Source organism: Pseudonaja textilis, chromosome Z (genome assembly GCF_049901715.1).
Source record: "Pseudonaja textilis isolate UNSWEBS1 chromosome Z, rPseTex1.2, whole genome shotgun sequence".
In the NCBI taxonomy this organism is placed as follows: domain Eukaryota; kingdom Metazoa; phylum Chordata; class Lepidosauria; order Squamata; family Elapidae; genus Pseudonaja; species Pseudonaja textilis.
In genome coordinates, this window is record NC_142008.1 from 9651628 (window position 1) to 9677029 (window position 25402).

The 25402-nt window shown below is 37.8% G+C and overlaps 1 protein-coding gene across 1 annotated transcript in view; it reads right to left on the minus strand.

Annotated features, from left to right (window-relative positions):
• The window catches only part of PTPRN2 (protein tyrosine phosphatase receptor type N2), a 609242-nt gene that overhangs the window by 93140 nt on the left and 490700 nt on the right, over positions 1 to 25402 (minus strand). The window contains exon 13 of the mRNA XM_087917130.1: positions 11641 to 11835. Within this exon, the coding sequence (XP_087773256.1) occupies positions 11641 to 11835 (195 nt within the window). The remainder of the gene's footprint in view (positions 1 to 11640; positions 11836 to 25402) is intronic.

Consider the following 25402-nt stretch of genomic DNA (forward strand, 5'->3'; position numbering starts at 1 on the left):
CCTATAAATATGCCATGTGTTTATAATTGAGTTCAAAAGCAAGTTATAAACCTGATTTAAAAATAAATTGCTATCATTGGTGAACAAAATCCACCAAAGATTTGGCTTTGATAAGTATCCCACAGTTTAACCCTTAAAATATTCCAAATAAGGCAATGAAATGTTACCCCTGTAATTACTTTATCTAAAACAATTGTTCAGCCAAAGGCAATATAAATATTCTTCCTTCTTTGTATCTTTCTTCTTTTCACATGAGAAATGCCCAGACATACACATACTTAAGAAAAAATATTAATTTGGAACAAAGGCAGGTATTTTCCTTCTTTGTTTTGTTATTACTAAAATAAAAATGTCAAAATAAATGTACTGAATAGGGTTCTTGAATAACCAGCTGCCACCTATGGCTATGAAATTTTATTAACACAAGGTAGCAGGTGAAGAACTTTCATTTAAACATTTCTCACATGCAGTGTAGAGAGATCATAATTTAGGATTACAGCTCAACCAAGGTGATTTAACTGAAGGCAATTTTGAAATCCATGTATTTTCCATATATACAAACATAGCTATTAGAGTATATGGGATATAATGAAATATAACCTTGATGAGGACCACAAGTATAATCTAACCATTTGTCTTATAGCCAAAAGGATTTTTGCCCTGCAAAATTAGGTTACTTAAGAAGCAGAAGATCTTTCTCTCAATTTGAACAACTGTAATACTTGACAAACATTTTTAGAAGTCCTATTGAACAAAGTAGATTTATGAAAACAGATGTACACACCCATAGTGGAAGATCACCATCTAGAAAATTGTATTAGTGAAGACTGGCCAAAACCAGATATGAGAATCAAATAGCCCTTTTGTGTAAAATTAATGTATGGGCAAAAAGAGATTATGGTAGCATGCCTTAATATTCCATAATTGATGTTATCTATCATTATCACTAGATTTAAATATGTTCTATCTTTCACTCACAGGATCAAGGCAGTGTTCATAGTACTCCTTCCTCCAGTTTTTTCCCCACACCAATAACTCTGAGGTCTCTGTACATGTAGAAATCCTGCTCCTATCCATGGGCTAGGATACATAGTTTTTATCCTAATTACTCACTTCTTTTCTGCTTTTCTTGTTTCCATGTTAGATGATTTGTTTTAAAAAAATATCTCATCTGGGAAGCAGAGTGAAATATTAGTAGAAGAATCATCTATTGTGGGGTTCAATAAATGATAATATTATGGTAGACAGTAGCCTCCCCAGTCACAGCAACTGTAAATTCTTTATTAATTTGTTGGTCTAATAGAAAACAATAAGCTTAATTCTATGCTAACACTTACCTGAAACTAAGTTCCACTAAACTTAGTAAAGCTTATTTTTTTAGTATGTATATACAAAATTATATCTGCAATGAATATTTATGTTTAAAAATTATTTTTCTTCAAAGTGTTCTTGTCTCAATTCAAACTGTATCACTTTCCATCCAGATACTTTTAAAGATCTTTTTGATTTGCTGGTAAAAGACAGTAAGTGAATGTTTTAATGTATTTGTGTGTATTGTATCCATTTCCTTTAAATGTTTGTTAGTTTATTTATAAATGGAAACACTTTTTAATTAAAAAACAAAATGGCAACATTTATGACTCAACTCACACCATTATTTTGTCTTCTTTTTGCTTTCTTTCTCAGCCATTTGGGAAATACAAAACCACATAAACATAATATTTATTGATTTCTTTTTAATTTAGGCAATAGTTTTCTTCTACACATCTTCTAAAGCAATGCAGAATATTTTTCAATGAACAAAAACTATTGTAAAAATATAATAGTTCATTGATGACAGCACATAAAAGAACACTGAAATGTAAAATAAAAGATCATTGCATGGAAAAACTCTTGCAAATTAAAAGCTAAGACTATGATTTTAAAGAAACCCTGAAAAATGGTGTTTAACAAAGTAGCAGTTTGGTAATCAGGATAACTAGACTGCAGTAGCAATCTGATAATAAGGGCAATAGAAAAGATTATGATGCAGAGTTTAAAGTCTGATGTGTTTCAAATGGATTTTTACATGCTAATTATCAAGTACAAGTAGTCTTGAGTTACAATGCCAATTGGACCAGAATTTCTTTTTCTAAGTGATATCGTAATAAAATGTGGTATCTCATCAACATAAGAAGCAATAGCTGTTACCAGTTGCCATTGTTAGCCAAATCCCACTAGAAGTTAGTTAAGGATCCACCCCGATCCAACTCATTCTTGCTTGGTTCCTCCCAGCCCCAAGCCTTGATAAGGTAGCCTCCTCTTCAACTTTCCCTCCCAGCTATTTCCCCTCCCAAACTCGCCTCCTTTTGGCTGTATTGCACTCCATTGTCCCTGCCGGACTTGTCCCCCTGTACTCGGCCCTGACACCTCTGTTAGGCTTGCTGCCTGCCCCTATGTGGCCCTATGCTCATGTTAGAAATTTTGCAAAACTTCACAAGAAGACCCAAAGAAACAGAAGGAGGAAGTCAGCAAAGGTCAACTGGGGATGGCAAGGCTGACAGGGCCAACGAGTGCAGGGCATCAAGCTTGATAGTGGTGGCAAGGCCAGTGAGCACAGGGCAGCCAAACCGGCATGCATATGAAAACAGGATGGCAGGACTGAAAGGCTTGGGGAGGGGGATGAGGTTGGAATGGTCAACAAACCCAGCATCCAACTGTGATTAATTGAAAGGGACTTTGTCTGGTAAATATTGAACAAATTTTTCTCTATGCCCCAGCATGGGGTTCTCTGATCCATCTCTACTGAAGAGGATATGTGACACCTGAGAAAGGGCTGTCAAATGGCTATCTCTAGATGCAACAAGGGAAGAGTAGTACTGATAACAGAGTAGTACTGATTATTACTGCTATAAGATAAGCTTTAATAGTGGCTCTAATCTGTGTTGTGTTTAGCTAGTCCCCTATTGAATGCTAACAATGCTGTAAATGTCTCTTCTCATTTCATCTCCTTTAATTATTTCATGAATCATGGGGGAGTGGTAGGATCCATAAGCGAGAAGAAGTCATGAAGTGTGATCCAATCCAACGCCTCAGCTGATTCCTATTCCAAGTAGTGACCTAGGCTTCAGATGGACAGGAATAGCCCACAGCTCCCTCTGAAAACCAGTTGAGCCCATCAGCTACCAGCGGGAAACCAATCTAATGTGTCTGGCCTCTCTGTAGTGGCATTAAAGAGTTCCATGGTAATCAGAAGGTGATCTGGCTATGACAAGGGAGACACCAGGAATTTCAGATCACATAGCCACTCCTCTGACAGGAACACCAGATCCAGTGTGTGACCACTGTTCCATGTCAGACTCTATGGGCTTGGAATAGGCCCATAGCTGTCATGGTTACCATGATCTCCCAAGCCACCTCAGACCCTAATGCTAGAGAAGGCAGATTAAAGTTACATATAACCAATCCAGAAATGAAGTCAAGGAGCTCAGGCAGGGAGAGTGTTATGCAGTATGGAGGCTAGTACAACAACAATCCTAACTTATCCCAAAAGCCCAACTTAATGAATAAGGTCTTATAGCCAGTAACTTGTGATGCAGTACTCATAAATCCCTGAAAGCCATAAGGGAATCCTTGATAACTATCACACACCTCCACCCCTGCCCTGGCGTTCCTGATGTCATACCCAAAACCCAGTTGGACATATCTCTGAAAGAGTTTCTCCCCCTTCTGGATCCAGCCAGATCTCGGTAATACATGTCAAGTCAGCTCTTTCATCAATGATTAAACCGCCAATGAGTGATTTTTTATTATTGACTGACCTCGCATTTAGAAGCAACATCCAAAATTCAAGTCCTCTAAATGTATACTGATTGGGTACGGGGTTGAGACCAAGGAGGTGGTATATCTTCCACCATATCTCCCCATGTTGATGGCAACTATAACCTCTGATGGCAGCACTATTCCCTAATCCAGGGCCCACAATTCCTATGGCTGGGAATTTCCCATTAACTCCATCCTATGAAGGCACTTTAGCTTCACTAGCTGTCAGCATAATCAAAATACCCAGCAACCACTTCCCTCATTCCACCCACAAACACACTCATAAACATACTCCTATTCATTGACATCCCTCCCCTGCCATTTTCACCAACTAGTCCAAGCCACCTATTTATTCCTAACTCAAAAATTCCTCCTCTGGCTCTCAGAATAGTCTTCATGGGAAATCCACAGTAATAGGCAACCTAGCCAACAGATGAAATCCACATAGAAGTGATCAATAGTGCTGTATCACCATCTTCCTCTCTGGCAGAAGAGAAGGCAAAATGGACTCCATAGGGGGATGGAATCCATAATAACCTGCAACTCCACTGTTATCTCCACTGTCTAGCCACTACCAATAGCTCCAGAGTGCCAATGCCTTAATTGGTGTCTCACAGGAGAGCTGCCAGGGTCCTGCTCCCAGCTGCCGCCACCAGACATACTGTCACAATGGACAGAAGACATTCTCCCTCATCGTCATGTAACTGGAATCATTCGGCATTGCTGACCAGCCACAAGAATTGCTTGGTCTTCTACCATCATTGGTCATAAAAACACCAGCCTGGCTGGCCCCAGTATCCAACCCAGGCTCCCCCAGCCACTCCATCAACTCAGCTTCTGACTAACTCCCATCAAATAAAAAAGTTCATGGAAGGAGAGATGACAGTAGCAAAGAGGATCCAAAACCCAGATGGGCCACCTTCAGAAGTGCTACCAGGTCCACAGGCATAACAAGTGCTTTTAGCATGGCCTGTTCTTTGGCCCACTCCTCCAGGGACAGACTCTGAAACTGCTTTAACAGTTCCAAATTCTGATCCAAATCCAAGCAGAGCCTCAATCCAGGAAAATGCCAATCCAGACATTCTTCTGACATTCCATATGCCATGTAACTATGAATAAGTTGCGTGATTGGATAAAGCAATCAATGCAACTATACAAAGTACTTTAGTAGTCTACAATTTCTATTGTAGTAAAAACATGAATATCCAATACTAATTGTTAAGTTATAGGGAAACTGGTTATATTATCTCTACTGTATATTCAAGGTCTTCTTTAACCAACTAGATTTACATAACTCCAGTTTATAACTTGTTCTCTTCATATTTCATATCAATATCAGTGAGATTATAAGAAATGAGATTGCATCATTAGTATTCTGAAAATATCCAATTTATCCATTCAGGGTTATTATTTTACTGTAAGAAGGTATGTGGAACCTTTGAATCAGTTCATTTGGGTAAGACTGAAATCTGAAATTTAATGGAATTCTGTAGTTCTGGATGAAGTAATATATAACCTTTTTTTGATTGAGGGTATGTATCTTCTAAATTATGAACTATACTGCTAAAAGAAGTTGCATTTAGATGGTAGCTAGCAGATTTTACCACTTAGCTTGCCAATGGTATTCTATCTAGAAAAGATGAATTTGGTCTCAGTTGTGCACCATCATTCAGCAATCTAAATGACTGCACTGGGTCTTTAGAATGATCCATAGTTTACAAATGATGCAAAACCTGGGTACTAGAGTATTGTCAGAACAAGTGAAAGAACAGAATTTTTCTATTCTGTTCTAAAAAATCAATTTGAAATGGTAGTAGAAGTCTTTAAATATCTGGATTAGAGTTAGATTTCAGGTTGGATTTTGAAGACTGTATTTAACAGCCATCATATTATTTTTTGACCGATTGTTAGCAAAGAACCAAAAGAGTCACATTGTTTATCTGTATATGTAATAAAGTATTTGTAAACTGAAGGATTTTAAAAACTGAAAACATAATTTCTCCTATTATATTTTCAATCACATTTTTGTTAATTTATTTACTAAAGTAGTGTGATTGTATATTGTTATAATGACTTCCTCTATTTCTAATAAAAGCAATTTAGCTACATTCAAAACATAAAAGAAATGCATCATTGTATTTTGGGAAAACTTGAAGTTTGTAGATATTATAAATCCAACTTTATCATAAAGTAATCTCTAAAAAATTTGGAAAAACAAGAACAGCCCAAAAGGACTGAAAAAAATGCTTATTTTGAAAAGTGGAAAATACGGACAAAAGATTGGGAAGGTAAACAGAAAGAGATAAAGAATGGAAACACACATTAACAAATAGATAAATTACTGAAGAGGTTCACAATGAGAAGCTATTTTAATATTATATTTCCAGAAACAACAAGGAAGTTCCTATAAAATGAAAGAAAAATATAGCCAGATATATTAAATTAAATTCAAAAGGGGAAGGGATCAAAGCTGTAGTCCAAGCAAACACTAAATGATACCTGACTTGGAAATTTTTTTTGAAAATCTTGATGATAGAATTGATACATTCCCGTGATAGGAGTGAAAACTGAATAATAGCACAACACACTTATGTATTATGAATTTTTATCTGTGTTATATGTTTATGACTTTGCATCATTTTACCAAAGCCACTTTAGAAAGTAGTATAATACGTAAAGTAAAAATCAGTACTTACTTTTGAATGTAGTTTTTTAAAAAAATGTGTACAAAATACAATATGCTTTCTTTATTCAGAATACAGAAAAGAGAAAGCATGTGGTTTACTGAGTTGCAAAATGTAACCTAATAAAGATATTGAATAGACAAATAAATAAAAATGATAATTTATCTCCTGCTTATTTTTCTGCTTGTCTTTCCCAGATTACTCACTGCAGTATTAGGGGTTGATGGGAACCAAGGTTAGATTTCTCCCAAAACAACTTGCACTGTTTCTTCTTTTGAGTCTTCGTCATATAAGAATTTACAGAAGTAATAATCTACTGGATTCAAAATTATATGCACTTATGGATATCTCAAGGCACATAGAAGAATACTTAGCATGTTTCTACTGCAAGTATCAACTCTTTAAAAATATGTCTGTGCATGTATAATTAGATGTCATATAAATTATGATATGATATGATAGCAGGTACATCAGTAATTTCCATTCCTCAGAATTTTGTCTTCTCATCATATATTGCACAGTTAACCAGAAATCAGATCTGCAACTGGATCTGTCTAGGGTTTCTGATTACCTAATCTTCATGTTGTCAAAAATATTAACACATTAATAAATATTTCTGTTGATAAACAGATAATTTCCTAAAGTATATAGGCAAATTCTATTTTTCTGAAAGAAAATTAAAGAGCTGCAAAAAAAAAAAAAAAACCCTTTCCCCGTGCTGTTTTTTCTTTGTCTGAACAAAAGGACAAACACTTTTATCTCCACCTCTTAGTCAGTTGGAAAACCTGCATAGTGTGGGGTTGCAAAAGATTAATATCTGGATTAAGTTGGTGGCAGAATGTGCATATATGCCAGACTTCTAAAATGGACCAATATGTATAACAGAAAAAATTAAATGGCTATTACATATTGTAGGCTATCTAGTTGTCCCAAACCAAGAGAAAAATGCTTCATTAAATGCAGCAATGATTTCATTAAATAATTGGATAAAATACAGGTAGTCCTCATATGATGACTCTCATTGGGATAAAATTTTCTGTTGTTAAGCAAAGAGGTAGTTAGATAAAATATTATTTGACTGCACTACTTGGTGATATAATTTTAGTAATCCCATTTGTTCCTGTTGGGCGAGGATCACACCATTATTAGGATCTTATGCTTTTCCTCTCCTGCATGAACCGCTGACTCCATCTTATTGCCTCTTTCCCAGCTGGGCCCCTTTAGCAGCTGAGATTCAGCTACAAGTCCCCCACCCACAAACTCTCCAGGTCTGTGCTCTTTTGGCTACTCTACATAACCACTGTTGCTCACTCCTGCAGCCCCCCCACCCCCACCCCCATTCTCTAGCTGATCTTCTCCATGTTCTTCCTCTTGCTGCTCGGATGAGCCCTGTAATACACACTGGAGAATAGCAGACCCCCATCTGTTGAAGGGAGCTTGCCAAACCCTCTCACCAAGCCAGGGAAGGGGCAGAAAAATGGAGCTGGCAGAGGCTCCCAGGGCCAAGGTGGTGGCTATTAACCCTTGCCCAATGCCTGGAGGAGACAAGATAGGTGGGAGAAGCTGAAACACATTCTATGATTGTGAATGTGGGACAGCTGCCCCACATTTTGATCAAATGAGCATGGGGGAATTGCAATGGTCACAACTGGTTGCAACTAAGATTCATTCAGCACTTTCATAACTTGAAATGGCCATTGAATGAATGATCATTAAATGAGGACTATCTGTAGCACTTTCTTAAGTTCTCTCTCCATGTATTTTTCTGGTGTTTCAAAAAAAGACAAAATAAATGAATGATGTCCTTAAACATTGCTATTACTGTTTCTAATAAGAACAAGCATTTTGCTGGTTTTCAAAAATGTGTAAAGAGGATATCATTTTTCCTGAATATTTTATTATCTCCCTACTTCCCTCCCTCCCTCCCCCCCCACACCCTTCCAGTTAGTATTCCCAAAATTTATTATGTTATATGGTAATTATACCACATAACAACCTCTGAATCCTAACAACTTAATACAAAATACATTTATTTGATAACCTAAAAAACAAGGTTCACTGAATCGAACTGATACCATCTTAATATTAAATTCATCAGAAAAATGTAAAAAATATGTAAATTTCCATTTCCAGTTTAGTTGGACATTGATCACACATTAAAACTGTAAAGACTTTTAAGCATATTTATTTATGTATTTTTGCCAAAATTTCTACCAGATTTTAGAAGAGCAGGTAACCTCCCCATTCCCCCTCTCTCAGCCCAACCCACCTCACAGGTTGGGGAAGGAAATAGGAGGAGGAAGAAGTATGTTTGAGTTGAGTTACTTACAAAGTAACAAAGATGAGATAACAATCAAATAAATAAATAAAATATTAAAAATCACAGGAGAAGATTGAAGAAATATCTCTGAGTTATTTCACAAAGCAGAGGTACCAGATAGAACTCTTATTTCTTCCTTTCCCCCTGCGGGTCTATGACAATTTGCCATAGTCAACTTGCCATGACCAACTCACTACAGCTAACTCGCCATAGCCATCTCACTGCAGGACAACTTGCTGCAGGACAAGAATTACACTAATATCAAAGAAAAGTTGGAATAAAATAAAGAAAAAATGCAAAAGGAGGACAGAATGAAATGTGAATGGCAAAAATTAAAATTATTTTTTATTTATTTTAAATAATTAAATAGAATTGTTAAATTGTCCTGCAGCAAGTTGTCCCGTGGTGAGTTGGCCATTGTGAGTTGGCCAGCAGCAAGTTGGCAGTAGTGAGTTGACTGCAGAGAGTTGGCTGTACTGAGTTGGCCATGGTGAGTTGCTGCAGCAAGTTAGCTGTGGAAATTTGTCTCATTTGCACCCTCACTTTCCAACTGGAACTGATTGGTCAGGAACCCTCACCCTACCCTAATCCTTTGGTGATAGCCCAGAAGGATAACATGGTTGTTAATATCAAAAACTGCTCAGCAATCAATGAGGAACAGAGGGTGTAATTTCCCCTGAGCTTGATCTCTCTGAAGGTTATTCATAATGAGACCAATACAGTTTGCAGGCTGCTTTCTATCCTGAGTTATGACTTACAAAGGTCCAGATAATCCACTTTCTCTAAAATCCTTTGCAACTAGGTACACACCACTTTCCCTACAACATTTCTATGAAAAGGAAGATTGTTCAAGTTGATTGCCTTGAACAAAGGCTTCTAGATTGGATGTGCCATTTCCTTCAGAGATAGAAAAAATATCCTTTCACTTAAAAAAAGCATTGATTTCTGCTCAAATTCAAGGTCCAGAATCATTAACAAATCATGAGAGGCAGGGATCCAACTGAGAATTGTTAGAATTCTCTCCCAGAGGGCCCTATTCATTTCTTCAGGGTTCAGAGACTTAAAATGATTCCAGGGCACTTTACAAGACAAGGTCTTGTCATCTCCATTCACTGCCCAGCTGGCATAAAACTCATATTGGATTTGAAAAGTTTTGTCTATCAAATGCTGTGAAAATTCTTCACAATTGTTTTGCAGAGTTTTTGGCAATATTCCCTTAAATTGACACAATAACAGCAAAATATTTCTTGTCTACAACTCAAATCACCACTGTGTAGGTTCAAGATTGAACTTGTAAAAAGACCACTTCAAACCAACCCAATCTTTCATTCCTCTAAACAAGAGTCTTATTTAAGCTGTCCCCTCCAGATTCTCAGAAAATTCCCAGAGAAATTTCTGAAAACCAAGTGTATCTACGTCACATTTGGAATGGACTGCAGAGAAAGACTCATACTACAGAATTTCATAACAATCAGATAATGATCTGTCCATAACCAGGAGCAAAGTTCAGTGTCTCCCAATTTTAAATCATTTGCTTCTTCCTTGAGACAAAAGATAAATACAGCATCCATACATCAAGTCCTCAATGGACTTCAACCATGCCCATGGTTGATATAGCAGTCATAAATAACTAGCACCCTCAAACTTCTTAACTGAGGAAGGTATGTTGAAATCCTGAAACATTATTATTAATTCAGGGAACTTTTCCACCACCTCAGCAATCAGGTTAAGCAGCCCAGGAAAAGGTACAGCTTTTGTAAGGAAAAGTCATCAAATACAAAAAGGGTATCCATACCACAACTGAAGTGTCCTTGCCTATTCTGAATACTGCATACACCTTAAACAAAAATTGGGGAAGTTATTTAACAAGAAAAGATGAAACCTTGTTTGACTTCTTTTAAATCAAATTCATAATTTAAAGAATTTATCAAGGTAGGTTTAGATAAATAGAGTTTGCTTATGAAAAAAAAAACTAATTTCTTGTAATGCAAGAGGATTTGAGTTTCTTTGGATTCTTTATGAGTTTCCATTGGCATGATTCTTTCATAATTCTAGAGAACTTCGATCATAATATTATAACATTCATTCAATTATATAAATAGACACGTTTGGGCTATCAATGTGACTTAAACCTGGAACCCTTTCATATTTCAAAATATGACTGTACAAATCATATTTCATCCATTGAATTTATTCCCTAAGAATATTAACTTTTCTGAGGGACTATCTTAAATGGATTCATTGCCATATTATCATACATATATTTTAAATTAATTCTTTTTCCAACCTGCTTCAAAATATGTTCAGAAGATTTTCTAATAGCCACTTATCCCTACATATATCCATGATTGGAATTAGACATCATTGTTCCATGAGAAAGGGTAGATCCCTGTTTAAAGATATACCACAGACTGCAGCTGCCTGGATTTATTATGAACAAATTCAATAAAATAAAAACAAAAAATTGTCAATAAAGAAATGTTAAAGTTAAAATGATGGAAACAATAATAGTAAACATTGCAGGAGTTTAAATCTTAAAGTTAAAATTCATTTATTAAATTTTATCTACTCTAATAAGAACCAGATTTTATTATAGTTTATTGATCATACAACATCCACAATAGAAATTACATTAATAATGTTATTATTACTATTACATAAAATTACTAGTACATTAAATACCAAAACTACAACAAGAAGTGAAACCAGAATAAATATGTCTAATAAGTATTTTTATTAAGTTGATGCTGTTGCTTTAAAAATTCTAGATTTGCTGTGCTTTCTGTAGTTCAAATAAATTCAAAAAAAGGTTAAAATGCTGCTTCAATGCCTTACCAATATCATGTGTCCAGTGGAGATGTCCATATTAGACTGGACCGGTTCTTCGTACCAGGATGAAGTGCTGCTTCGAGTAGAAGGACTTGGAATAGGTCCATCGCTAAATTGTGAAGATATGCTATTAATACGAGAAGCATGTAGAGGTTCTGAACAATCTGATGTTTTCACCGCCATACGCTGACGGCATAATTCCTAAGAAACAGAAAGCAACAGAGGATTAAAATTTTAGCACTGAAGGAATTGACCTGTGAAAACATAGACTGAATTATCAATCTAAACTAAATACATATGGAATTCTGAAGCTGGAATGTACAACTCTGTGCCAGTTGATAAACACGAACATTTTCATGTTAATGTAAGTAAGACTGCAACCAGTATCATAGTCATATTTCCATAGTTAATACTTGATATATTTTTAAAAATGTATATTTGAAAAATATACAAATCAAAGGCTGAAATACAACTATTGCAACACTAATTGCAACGTAACAACTGTTGCATGGCTTTGTCAAGGATATTTGGATTACAAAATGCACAGTTCTCTTTAGGAGTAACATTATATTTTTCCCTTTCTATAAAACACAGTATATTGTCTCTGTGTGTAATGTACATCCATGATTACTGTACATTGTATAATTTAGTAGGATAAAAATGGTTATATTGGTAGATTTCTAACTAGCACTTAAAGAGCTTATTTTTCTATCCCACTGATTTGAAACAATGTTATTTTTGTGCATAAAATGTGCTAATTTCACAAAAAAAGAGCTTAGTACCAAATTTATGATCAGTATTTTTTAAAAAAAACCATTAGTATGTTAGATTATGAGTTCAAATCTTCAGTCATAGAAGCCACTAGGTAATTTTATACCAATCACCTTCCCTGACCTTAATCTAATTCACAAGGATATTTCTAGATGGACTAAATGAGGAAAGTACAGTACCCATGAGAGAAATGCCTCTCCTCCATACATTGCATTATATTCCTTAGGTAAAAGACAGAATGCAGAAGCAATAAATACCAATAGCAAAGATATTACAGAGATAGCTAAGATGTACTGGTGAGAGAATGCAGAAAAAATATGAACTCATTCTTACCAGTGCATGCTGACCTTCCTCAAGAGGCAAATTCAGGAAGCCCCCATTGGCAATTGCACAACATCTACCCAATAACTTTTTTTCAATTCCAAATGGAAAGCCAAATGGGCTGCTGAACACAGAGACATAGGCTCTGAAGATGATCCCACAAACCTTCCTGCCCCAGGAGGAAATAGGTAATCCTGAACAGAGCTATCAGCTGACCGTGCAATAAAGGTGGAGAAATAATGGTGTTTCACTGTTCTTACCAGGGCTTAATAGAAACTCTAAAGTTGTGTCCTATTGGCTTTATCCCTCATTTTCCTCCATTTTAGGCATCTCTTAGCCCTTTTCAGAATCTGCTGCTCCTCCATGAACTATGGGGTGTGTTGGGAGTGATGGGTCAAGAGAGGCTGCACAGGCAAGATCCTGTCTAAAGCCTCAGACATATTTGATTCCAGGATGTTACCAGGGCTTTGGAAGGACCATGTAGCAAAGCCCCCAGTTCCTTCTGGAACATGTATTTCATTTATTAGGCTTAAAACACTGTTGATGTTCAAACCACCATGAGGGTCATGCATGTAACAGTGAAAATTCTAAGATCTTCTCTGTCACTAAATAAACTGTGAGAATAAAAAAATATTTTGTACTCCACATGAAGCTTGTTTAATGATTGTTTGTTGAATAATCAAGCACAGGCTGAATTGTGAAGCTACATACCACAAGATACAAACAAGGATGTCTGCTGCCTGGGAGGGGGAGTCAACATCACGTAGTAGGCTGACCAAGCAATCTAATCCCCCATCCCCCTTTTAACACTGTTATATACATTTCATAGGGCTTGTACATAAAAGGGGGCAATCATTATGTCACATATATTGTTTAGATACTGTTGTCTATCCTGACTGTTATCTAAATAAAACCAAAAAATATGAATAAATCGTCATACGTGCCTCTTGCTTTGTAATCCAAACATATTTTTTTTCAGCTGGAGCAAATACATTATATTGTAGTATGTATGTACATGCAAAAGAGTGCAACATTTTTAACTATTTCACCCATATTTTAAACTGTGCAGAAACTACAGTAATACCTATCTAAACTTAAGGCAGAGTCTGCTCTCAAGTAGCAATTAAAAGAAAATATTAATATATGATTTGACGGTATTAACTGCTATCCTAGCAATCAGTGCAGTATTTCCATATAGTTATTATAAAACAAATAGGTAATACTGTATGTGCTTTTATGAGATGGAGAAACAATTTAAATATATTTTAGATTGTTAGATTTAGACTGAAACATAAAAGTTTTATAGGAGGTAGGATGTCTTATACCAAGGGTCTTCAAACTTGGCAAGTTTAAGACTTGTGGACTTCAATTCCCAGAATTTCTCAGTTAACATGACTGGAGAAGGAATTCTGGGAGTTGAAGTCCCCAAGTCTTAAAGCTGTCAAGCTTGAAGACCCCAGTCTTATATCGCTGCAAATGGGAATTTTTCACATGAGTCTATGGAGTAGAGCTATGACTTGATAAGAACTAAATGGATGTGTGCTAACTGTTAAATTAGCAATCATATTCACAAAATAAATGCTGAATTAGTAATAAAATTGTTCTTATAGTTCATACCTGCCATTCTTCTAATTTACATTTTATTATTATTGAATTTATATCCCAGATTTCTGTTTATCCAAACACCAAAAGCAACTCCGAACAATAAAAACTAATTCAATTTTATTTACAGGCAAAAGGCCCAAAAGCAAGTTATAAATATAATCTAAACTTGTCATTACACAAAAGTTTAAAAAGTGAAATATTTAACAAATAACATATAACAAAATTAAAGCCCCAATCCATTGATTTGTTATTAGAAGCCTTGTTTTTATAGTTATTGTTTAAAATCTGTTGTCATTATAATTTTAGGATTTTTGCAAGTAAAACATTTTATCTACTCAGAAGTATCTCTTCCTGGTTTAGATTTAAAATCAGACCAGATGATTTCCTGCTGAAGACGTTTATAAAATTTGTAATACCATGATCCACCATTTCAGAATCAGTACTGTTATAGGAACAAAACCTTTGGATTATGGGTATGTTTTGAAATTTACCATACTGTACAGCATATTTGATGGCAACAATTTAATCTGACTTTTGAAAAGTCTATTCTATATTTATTTAAATATAATCTATTCAAATATTTAAGATGTTGGAAAAAAAGAAACCTATCAAACTTAAAACTGGAGCATTTGTTCACGAAGAGTGAGAGAAAGTGACAGTTGAGAAGTGTAGAAGTCTTGTTCAAAGAAAGCACTTGATTGTTATTGTCCTATGAAATATTAGGATAAGGGAAACATGAAATGAAATAAAAGGAAATCAATGAGCTAAAAATGAAATAATTATCTCCATACTAATTTCTTTTATTTACAAGAACACAAACATATAACCCAGCACACATACACATACACAAAGTAGATGCTCTATGAACTATGCAAAAAGAATGGCAGATACCATTTACAGTTCAAAAGGGACTTATGACTGCTTCTTACATTTACAACTGTTTACATTTTACCTTTTATGATAATACAAAATAAATATACTTAAAAAGAACAACTGGGGTAGTTATCCACATTTTTGATTTCTTCAAAATGAAAAGAATCCATTATGAACCTGGCAGATTTTTCTCAAGGCTACCATCCTGCAACATATCCCAAAATTGACCCTGCAGTGCTTCGACCTGCTCCCTATGTCTCCTGAAAGCAGCCACAATTTTCAGCATCCTGACAATTCCTCGCAGAAAATGGAGGCTGCTTTTGGAGCTTCTGTTCCAGTCAGCTGGGCATTAGGAGGATGCTAACCTTTCCTGGCTCTTGTTATTTATTGGGAAGCCAACCTCTGCTTGGAAAGGCGGTAACTTTAGGACAAGCTTTTCAAAACCTTTCCCTTGCTTTAACTATCTCACCCCCCCAGAAAGCCACATCTCTGAAAAGAAAAGTAGAAAAAAAGAAAAGAAAGGAAAGAAAGAAAAGGAAAAGTACAGATTCATGCTCTTTTCCCCTCCCCCATTACCTGCTAAACCTAAATTCCCTACTCTATCATTTTTAAAAAACCTTACCTTGACTCCAAACTGAAGAGTAGAAAGGAAGCAAGCAATCAAGGAAAATCTTTCTGTAGCTTTTTCAGCTTCAAATAGTTATAGCACACGTGCAGTAAAATGGGAAAAAAGGTTCTTATATCTCTCTTTTATTTTTTCTGTGACTGTCTGAAGGACCCAGCTAGGACTCGCCTTTTCTCATGTTGTCAAAAGCAACATGAAATAATATATTTGCGCAAGAGGGGCAAGTCTTCCTTTATAAAATGTCATGTTCCCCATTAAAGTCAATATCAAATCACGTTTTAGGAATTCGTTTAAATTATATTTCTTCCCATATAAAAAGGGAAGAAATTTAACTTAAACATGTATTCTGGCTTTACTTCTGAACAATAAGTTCTGTATTGGATTCATAAATCACTCACTAAGAATCTGGTTTGGTTATCTGACCTAACCAAAATTAGGTGATGGCAGCCTTGGTTACCAATGATTATTTCAAAGTAATTATAAAAACCATGTATCACACAACAAGTAACTGAAACCCTAAATATTAGAATACTTAATTATAGAATACTTAATTGGCCAAACATGATTATACACACAAAGAATTTGTCTCTGGTACAGTTTAAAAGAAACTGCAAACTAGAACTAACAAGTCTTATTAATTAATTCTCCTTCTTACATTTATATGGCTGCCCATCTCATGTGATTCTCGTGCAATATCTTTTAGGTGACATATAAAACAACAATAAAACTATTTTTAAAACATTCAAAACTACAAAAAATTAACATTGTTATAAAAAGCTTAAAAGAGAACATCAGATAAAGAATGGAGCCATTTAATTGAGTTACCATTCCCTTGTAATGCTCAGGCCTGTTGACATAACTAGCTTTTAAGGGATTTTCAGAAGCCTGGGAGAGATGGAACCAATCTCACTTCAGGTGAATGGTGTTCCCCCAGGGCAGGTCCCATGGCAGAACAGGCTCCTCATCTCCTGGGTCCTGATGCAGGGCCTGAAACATTACCTCTTCTGTTTAACCTGATGGGATAGGCAGATGCAGTTGGGAATAGGCAGTATCTCAATTTTACTGAATGTCACATCTTAAATTTGCATTTCATCTTTCCCACTGCTGTCCTCGAATGCTCAGTTTATAGCAGATCTTGAACTTCAAATGGCAGGATCTTTGAGGCTTTTGTAAAGCACAGTGGAACTGCACTACAGTACAAAGTATACAGATCATTTTGCTGTGACAAATGCTGTTTCTCGTTTTCTGAATACAGCTGAGGCAGTTGTGCAATTCTATACTGTATTTTGGATTGCAGTTTTTCATGTTCAAGTCTGAGAAAGTCAAAATACCTAGTCATATGTTATCTACATGCAAATCTATGTCCTCAAATTAATTATTAACTCTTAACAAATCCTCCAAAGGTTTCCCCAAACTTGCAAACTTCTAGATATGTCTTTGCTTGTTTTCCTATTATAAAGATAATGACAAATAACAGTAGATTTACTTCCTGGACTGATATACAGTACCAGTACAGATTGCATAAGATTAGTTCCTCTGTTATCAGTACTGAATAAAATTCACTTCATATAAATGAATGAGTAGGCAAGACCAAAAGCTTAATATTCCATTGTAATTAATTATAAATAAAATAAAATTATTCTTTGATGTTAAGCTATCATACAATGGAAAATTGGATGAAAATATTTTATTTTTCAGATCATTTGAAGGTGTTGGAATAATTTCTTCTTAGAAAATACATTTCTTCATTTTTGTTGCCTAGGTTGTTACTTTTCAGTATGTATAGGGCCATGATCACATAAAAGGGAAAAATTGTGTCAAAACCACTGCAATAAAATAAATATTTAAGAACAACTTAAATACACTTAATGCAGTGCTTTGTTTTTATAGTTATAATATAAAAGAAAAAGAGATAATTGCAAGCAAATAATTATGTGGTTTTTTTAATAGAAACCAACCTGAAAAGAAGACAAAAAGCTAATTAAGGAAAGCTTGTTGGTTTTTTGTTTTAAAGTAAACTTTGAAGAATTTTAGTTTTTCAACAAGTTTATGGTTTGGTAAGCAGACTGGGTCTTGAAATGAATTTCTGAAGAAGAATAAGTCACTCTGTGCATTTGTCATGCAACACTAACCTGTTCAGGTTTTTAAAAAATTAATACCCCAATCTGTTTAAAGAAGAAAAATAGCTAGGTCTCTTGTCTTTCGCAGTTACAGCTAAGTATAACAAAAATACAGTTATTGGCAAGAAAATAATAATAATCAGAACACTGTTTGCAATATAAAGTGCCAGAAAAGATTTAATAGGTCTAGGCAAAATTCATTTAAATAATTCTTCTAAAAGTTTTTCTACACACAACACCAACCCCTCACTTGCAATGTTCTGCATGGCTCGGTACTCTCTCCTCTCTTTTTAACCTCTATATGAAGCCATTGGACAAGATCATCTGTCACCATGGATTGAGATATCATCAATATATTGATAATATTCAGTTCTCCATCTCTATCCTGAGTGACATTGTCTCTTCCCTCTCATGATGTTTGAAGGCTGAAAAGACCTAGATGGGAAGCTTCAACTGAACCCTGACAAGACTGACTGGCTTTGGGCGCATGGAGCCTCAGGACCCCAGTCTTTGTCAATCCTTAGTTCTGGACAGGGTTACCTTACCCTGTTCAGATCTAACTTGCAACTTATGGATTCTCCTATTTTCACACCTTCTGTACAAAGAGCAGGTGGCGAGTGTGGTTAGGAGAGCTTTTGCATAGCTCTGGTTTATGCACTAACTGCAATTTTTCCTGAATCATGACTCTCTGCATTCAGTTACTTAAGCCCTAGTAATCTCTTTGTCTGGAGTACTGCAAAGCTTTCTACATGGGCTGATCCTTGAAATCCTTTAAGAAGTTTCAAGTTGGTGCAAACTGCGGCAGCAAGACCTAGTCTTTCGGGGCCTCTAGGATAGTCCATATTACACCTCTACTGCATTAATTCACTGGTCTGCTTCTGAGTGCAATTCAAGATATTAGATATTAATTAGTTAGTTATAGACCTTTAAAGCACTTAATGTCATAAATCCAGGCTACCCGATAAACTGTCTTGTTCTGCTAAGACAAACCCATCCTATTTGTGCTGACAGAGAGGGATTTCATAAATTAAAGAACTCCAACTATTGGGATCCAGAAGAAGAACCTTCTTTGCTGTACTGCCTGTCCTTTAAAGTAAGATCTGCCCTTGCCCTCCTATCCTTTCTCAAGAGCCTAAAAACCTGGCTCTACCGGTTGGGCTGAGGACTCAGTGGGGAATTCCATGCTGGAAGTGGCTTGTTGGATTGATGGCAGACTTTACTTCCAACCTTCCACCTCCCACATTGCTCTCTGCTCTCCACCTGGCCATCATGTTCTTATCATATTGAATTATTCTTACTTTCTTTTTCATTGTTTATTTTACTTCTGTTTTGTTTACACTCTTCGTTTCTTCCTTTTAACTATTGCAAGCTGCCTAGAAGAGCCCCAAGGTGAGATTGGCAGCAAATAAATAAATAACATAAAATAAACAGAGCTTTGTTTTCTTTTAAATCTCAAAGAAAAAAAATTGATTAGCCAAATACTTTTGAACTGTCAAATCTAGAACAAGGACATCATGTGTACATTGCTTGCCAACTATTATCTAAGTGTCCACAGGATTCCATGCTTTCAGTAAAACACTTTTATACAACAGGGCTTAGAATCTGAGTTCCAATATTGCTTTATCATTGTCTTCCCCTATGGACACATGTGTTTTTATCCACAACTTAACAATTCCATATTTATGAAATTTGGAACCAGGCAGATCTGTACCTCCTTTATGCAGGAGGTCCACACAGATGCCACCATAGGAAAGTAATTCATGTTTGGGAAACTGTGACACAAAAAAAGCAGGTCCATGAGTTCCTAAAGCAAATCAATAACGCATGTATTAAAATAATTAGCATCTGGATATGAATGGCAGAAAATAAGATTCTATAGGATGATTATCTCATGGAAATGGAAACTGGAATATGAAACTCATCACAAGATCTTCAATGTACAATTCTTGTTTATAACATACTGGTGAAATATTTGGTTGTTGTTTTTCAAAGAAAAGGATAATCTACCTGAAGCTCTCTATATTCAAAAGAATCTCAGTTAATATTTCTATTTGTGGCATATTCCATTTCTTTCAATTCTGCGTGAAAGGCACAAATTTCTGGCCATCATGTCAGTCTTCCACTTTTCTACTATACTGTTAATAGTTTTTTCATCCCCTCCTTTCTCCAATCACAGACCCCTTTTGTATCAAGATAATCTTAAGAAATAGGTTACAAAGATACTATAAAGATACTATAAAGTAATCAATGAGTTTCCTAAATAAGTGAAAGTGAATAAGTGAAAGTTTTAACCACAATTTTTCCATTCATATTACAGTAGTAACTGTAGCTCTGAAGTAAAATACATTAACCCATACAATGTCAGATATTTTTATAAAAATTAAACTCTATCAAGTTCTCAATTCAAAATACAACCTATGCAAATAACAATAGCACTTACTTAAATACCACTCCACAATGCTTTACAGCACTCTCTGAGCAGTTTACAATGTTAGCATAGTGCACCCAACAATCTGGGTCCTCATTTTAACAACTTTGGAAGGATGGATGTCTGGGTCAACCTTGAACCACATAAGGATCGAACTCCAGAGTGTGGTCAGCGTTTGCCAACAATATTGTATTCTAATCACTGTGCCACTAGGCAAATGATGAAAAAGGAAGAAAAAATATAGACAAATATATGATTTCTATATCTTCATATCTATTGACATAAAAATAATGCATCAGTGGTCAATATATATTCCTAGCATGTACACACAAATAAGAGCTTATGTGAGTTTACAGGACACTAGAGAAAAATGTATTTGTGGGAATGAGCATGTTCATAATTAACTACTACATTTTTTTAGTTCAGAACCATCGACTGAAGAAAGAAATCTTGAACGCAATGGGCTGAAATCAGACTGAGTAGACCAATCAAATAGGTAGTTGGTTCTTACCTGATACGACCTTTCTCTTTGGGTGGAGATACTATCCATGACTGGGTTATCAGTTGCTGCTTGCTGATTGGACTGAGTCTATCAGATCTTTGAGGACACTTCCTTGATGCCCCAGAAATCGGTGAAGGAATACTGACAGACTGATGTGTTTTCTTGTTGTAATAACATGCTCCACTGGATTCAGAACGGACCCACGTTTAGGGTGGGGCTGGATGCTATCTCCACCCAAAGAGAAAGGTCATATCAAGTAAGAACCAATGACCCTTCTCCATTGTGGTAGAGATAGCTTCCAGGATTGGGACATATCAAAGCTAGCTGTCTACAAGTGGGCCTAGTGCGGTCCGAATCCCCTAGACAGGATGGATCTTTTGAAAAACTCTCTGTCTAAAGGCTGCCTCTGCAGATGCAAAAGAGTCCAGCTTATAGTGTTTGATGAATGGAGAAGGTGAGGCTCAGGTTACTGCCCCGCAAAGCTCCTCCAGAGATGCCAATGTGGCCGCACTTCTCGTCGAATAGGCCGTTATCCTTAGAGGAACTGTAAGACCTTGGGATTGGTAGGCTTTGGATATACATAGTCTTATCCATCTCCCCACAGTTATTGGAATAACCTTGCAACCCATAGTAGAAGGTTGGAAAGAAATAAAGACGGATTCAGACTTCCAGAAGGGAGAGGGTCGCTTAACATAAATACACAGAGGTCTTCTAACGTCTAGAGTGTACCATCTTTTTTCTAAAGAATGTACAGGATGCGGACAAAAATCAGGCAAGATTAGTTCTTGGGGTCTGTGGAACCAAGAGTTCACATCTGGCATGAGCTAAGGGTCTAGTCTTAACACCTCAATCAGCGAATGCAGTACTTTAGAGAGGTCCCATGTCAGATAGTGATGAACCATTTGAGGCCTCAGGTTTGTAGCCTCCTTCAGAAACCTGCAGACTGTGGGATGTCTAGATAGGGATTCTGCTCCCCCCGAGGAGACCACAGAAGACAAGGCTGCCATCTGCCTCCGCAACGTGTTGGGTGATAGGCCCTTTTCAAGGCCGTGTTGAAGGTAGTCCAGCACCTAGGCGACTGAGGCCTCAATGGGATCCCTCTCAGATGCAGAATACCATTCATAGAAAGCCTTCCAGGTTGCATCATAGATGTAATTGGTGGGGGGTCTCCTAGAGGCTTGAATGGTTTGTATCACCCTGGAGGAGTAATGGTCCCGAATCAGAGATCCCTGCTCAATCTCCAAGCGGTCAATTGAAGCCACTGGGGTTCAGAATGTAAAACTGGTTCCTGGCTGAGAGACACTCTGTCCACTGGAATCCTCCAAGTGTGGGACACAGATAAGTTTACTAAGTCCACAAACCATGGCATTCTGGGCCAATGAGCAGCCACAAGTATGAGTTCTGCTCTTTTCCCCAAAAGTTTCTGAATCACCCTTGGGATCAGAGGCAGAGGAGGAAAAACATAGAGAAGCTCCCTTGGCCAAGGACTGCATAAGGTATCCATCCCCTCCATCCCCAGAACCACAAACCTGGAGTAGAATCTCGGGAGTTGCATGTTGTCCCGAGAGGTGAAGAAATCTACTGCTGGCAGTCCGAAGCGCTCCGATAGCTCATGAAACAAAGTGGGGTGCAAACGCCACTCTGCCTGGTCTATGGTGGCTTTGCTGAGCCAGTCAGCCTCAACATTGGTCACGCCTGCAATGTGCTCAAGTCTGAGCGATACCTGGTACCTCTCCACCCATAGGCAGAGCTGTTCTGCTTCCAGCATCAGTGGCCTTGAATGTGTTCCCCCTTGGCGGTTAATATGTGCCTTGGTTGACACATTGTCAGTTAAGACCAGGATGTCCCTATCTGAGACTGTTCTCTAATTGCCTCAGGGCCAGGTGGACTGCCTTAAGTACTAGCCAATTAATATTGTGATTCTAATCTGCCTGGGACCATTGTCCCTGGACCATTTTGGAGGAAATGGTATCTATTACAGCTCCCAGATAGAGCAAACTATTGGTGGGAGCGAAGTGACTCTTGGCCTCATTGGAGCACCTGAATGGTAATCTCCAAATCCTCTGCTGCTCGAGAGGGGAGGATAACTGGACCAGTATATCATCCAGATAGCACTGGACTCTGACTGGAATGGCCCTAAGGTGGGCTGCCAGGGCTACCAATAGCTTTGTAAATGTTCTGGGAGCAGATGAAAGTCCAAAGGGCAAAGTCCTGTACTGAAAGTGCCTATCACTGAGAAATTGTCTATGGGCCGGAAGAGTGGGGACATGAAGGTAGGCCTCAATTAAATCTATGGAGGTAAGAAAATCCCCCTCCCTAATTCCCTCCAGAATAGACTGGAGAGAGTGAATCTTAAACCTCCTGTATTTAACCCGAAGGTTAAGATGCTTCAAATCCAGAATTGCCCTCCATCCCCTCGAGGCCTTTGGGATTACAAACAAGATGGAATAAAATCCCATGTCCTGTTGGTCCTCAGGCATCGGTTGAGTAGTCTGGATCTCCAGCAGATGCTGAATAGCTCTTTCCATGAGGACCTTTCTCTCTCTGTTTTCAGAAACAGGACAACAAATGGTGGTATGGATAGGAACTCTAGAGAGAGACCCAAATGGACCGTTTCCAGGACCAGGTGTCAGTGGTTACTTCCTCTCAATGTCTGGCAAACAAAGCCAGATGTCCCCCAATGGAAGAGTTGACAGTAGATTTATCTGGGGTGTCAGAAGGGATGACCCCCAGCCCCTTGAAAGGGTCACTTGTTATTAAGTGGGCAATTTCTACCGGTCCTCTCCTGAGGTTGATCCTGCCTGGGGATGAAAGGCCTCTATGGTCTAGCAACTCCCTATCCAGCTTCGGGTGTCCTACAGTAGGGACGTCTGAAATAAGGCATCGATCAGAAGTCACCCCTCTGGATCTGGAAGGCAAGATCTTCCCCTTGTCTTTGGAGTCCACCAGCACTTCGTGGCCAACCTCCACTTATGTCTCATATCAGCCTGCCACTGCCTGAGCCAGAGCAGATGGCAAGAGACTATAGCTGATCCTATTGCCTTAGAGGCAAATCTGGCTGCACTGAGGGTGGCATCAGCTGAGAACTCCATAGCTGCTAGGAGGTTATTTATATGCTAGTGTGACCTGACATCCTCAAGTGGAATTCTCTCTTGCAGCTCTTGTAACCAGATGAGAGATGCCCTGTTAAAAAAAGATGTGGCCGTGGAGGCCTTCACTGCCCATGATGCTGATGCGTTCTCTGTAACGTTTGTTCATCCCTCTTGTCCTCTGTCTTTAACAAATCCTCGGGCTCCCCAGGAATGTTAGAGTTGGATTGTAGGGCCGCTACTGGGGCATCCACAGCAGGCACTTCCAGAGCTTTGGAGAGATCAGCTCCCACATTGAACAACCTTCTGTCCAGGGAGGAAGGGCTTGGACTCGACCCAAGAGAAGACCACTGCTTTTGGATGGCTGTTGTGAACATCTTTGGCGCAGGGATGACATCTGCTGTTATGGTCTTTTCGAAAACAATGGGTCATTGGGGTCTTCGGAAAGATTTGTGGCTCCTGTGGTTCAGGAGCCATGCCTTGCCCTGTGGCATTCTTTGCCTTAAAGAGGAGCGACTTGTATATGGCAGGCTGGAAAAGGCCTGAAATTGTGGTTTCATCAGAATCAAGGCCCTCATTGTCAGAATAATTTCTAATCCATCAGCTGCCCCATGTCAGATGGGTTGGAATAAGTACTCCCAGCAGAAGCATAAGAAGTGGACCCTGAATGAATGGAGAGTTCATCCTCATAATGAGACCTTTGTCTCCTGCTATGCCTTGAGGAGGAAAATGAAGCCTCAGAAAGTGATCGCCTGGTTTGTTTTAAGACAGCTGATACACCCTGCTTCACTGCCTCAGCTAACAGAGCCTGCATGTTAAATTGGAACTCAGGCTCTTGTCCCATTGCAGGATGAAGTCCCACTGATGTGAGAGTAAAGATAGCCTCAGGGGTCACTCTGGTTCTAAGGGCATCACATTCTGCTCTTCAGGTCCCCCAGTGGCTGCTTCTGATAAAACTCTCCTGTCAGATTGAAGAGATCTGGCTCCTCTTTGTAACGGTCACTCCTCGCTTTGGCAGAAATCTGTCATGGAGCTGTTAGGCACCATTTCTGAGCTTTTTTGGGCCCCTTCTTGTTCCTTAGCCCGCAATCTGTCTAGTGCTTTATCCCTGCGGCGCTTGTCCTGCTCAGCTGCCTTGGAGCTCTTTTGAGTCCCTGCAGCTCTGTCCCTTGGCTTGGGACTTGCAGAGGATGCTGAAATATTTGGGGCCGCAGGGCTGAGAGAGCATGATGGCCTGCGAGCTGTCTCCTCCACTCTCCTGTTCACGCGGCTAGCGTGTTGGATGGAATCTGCCTTGTTATCGATCCCCAGTGCTCAAGCTTGCTTAGGAATTATTGCCCTGTGGCTCTAAGGACATGGAGAAAACTCCCCCAGACCAGTTAACCTGGAGAAGATCCGGCCGTTAATCGTGTTCTTTAACTACAGTTGGTCTTT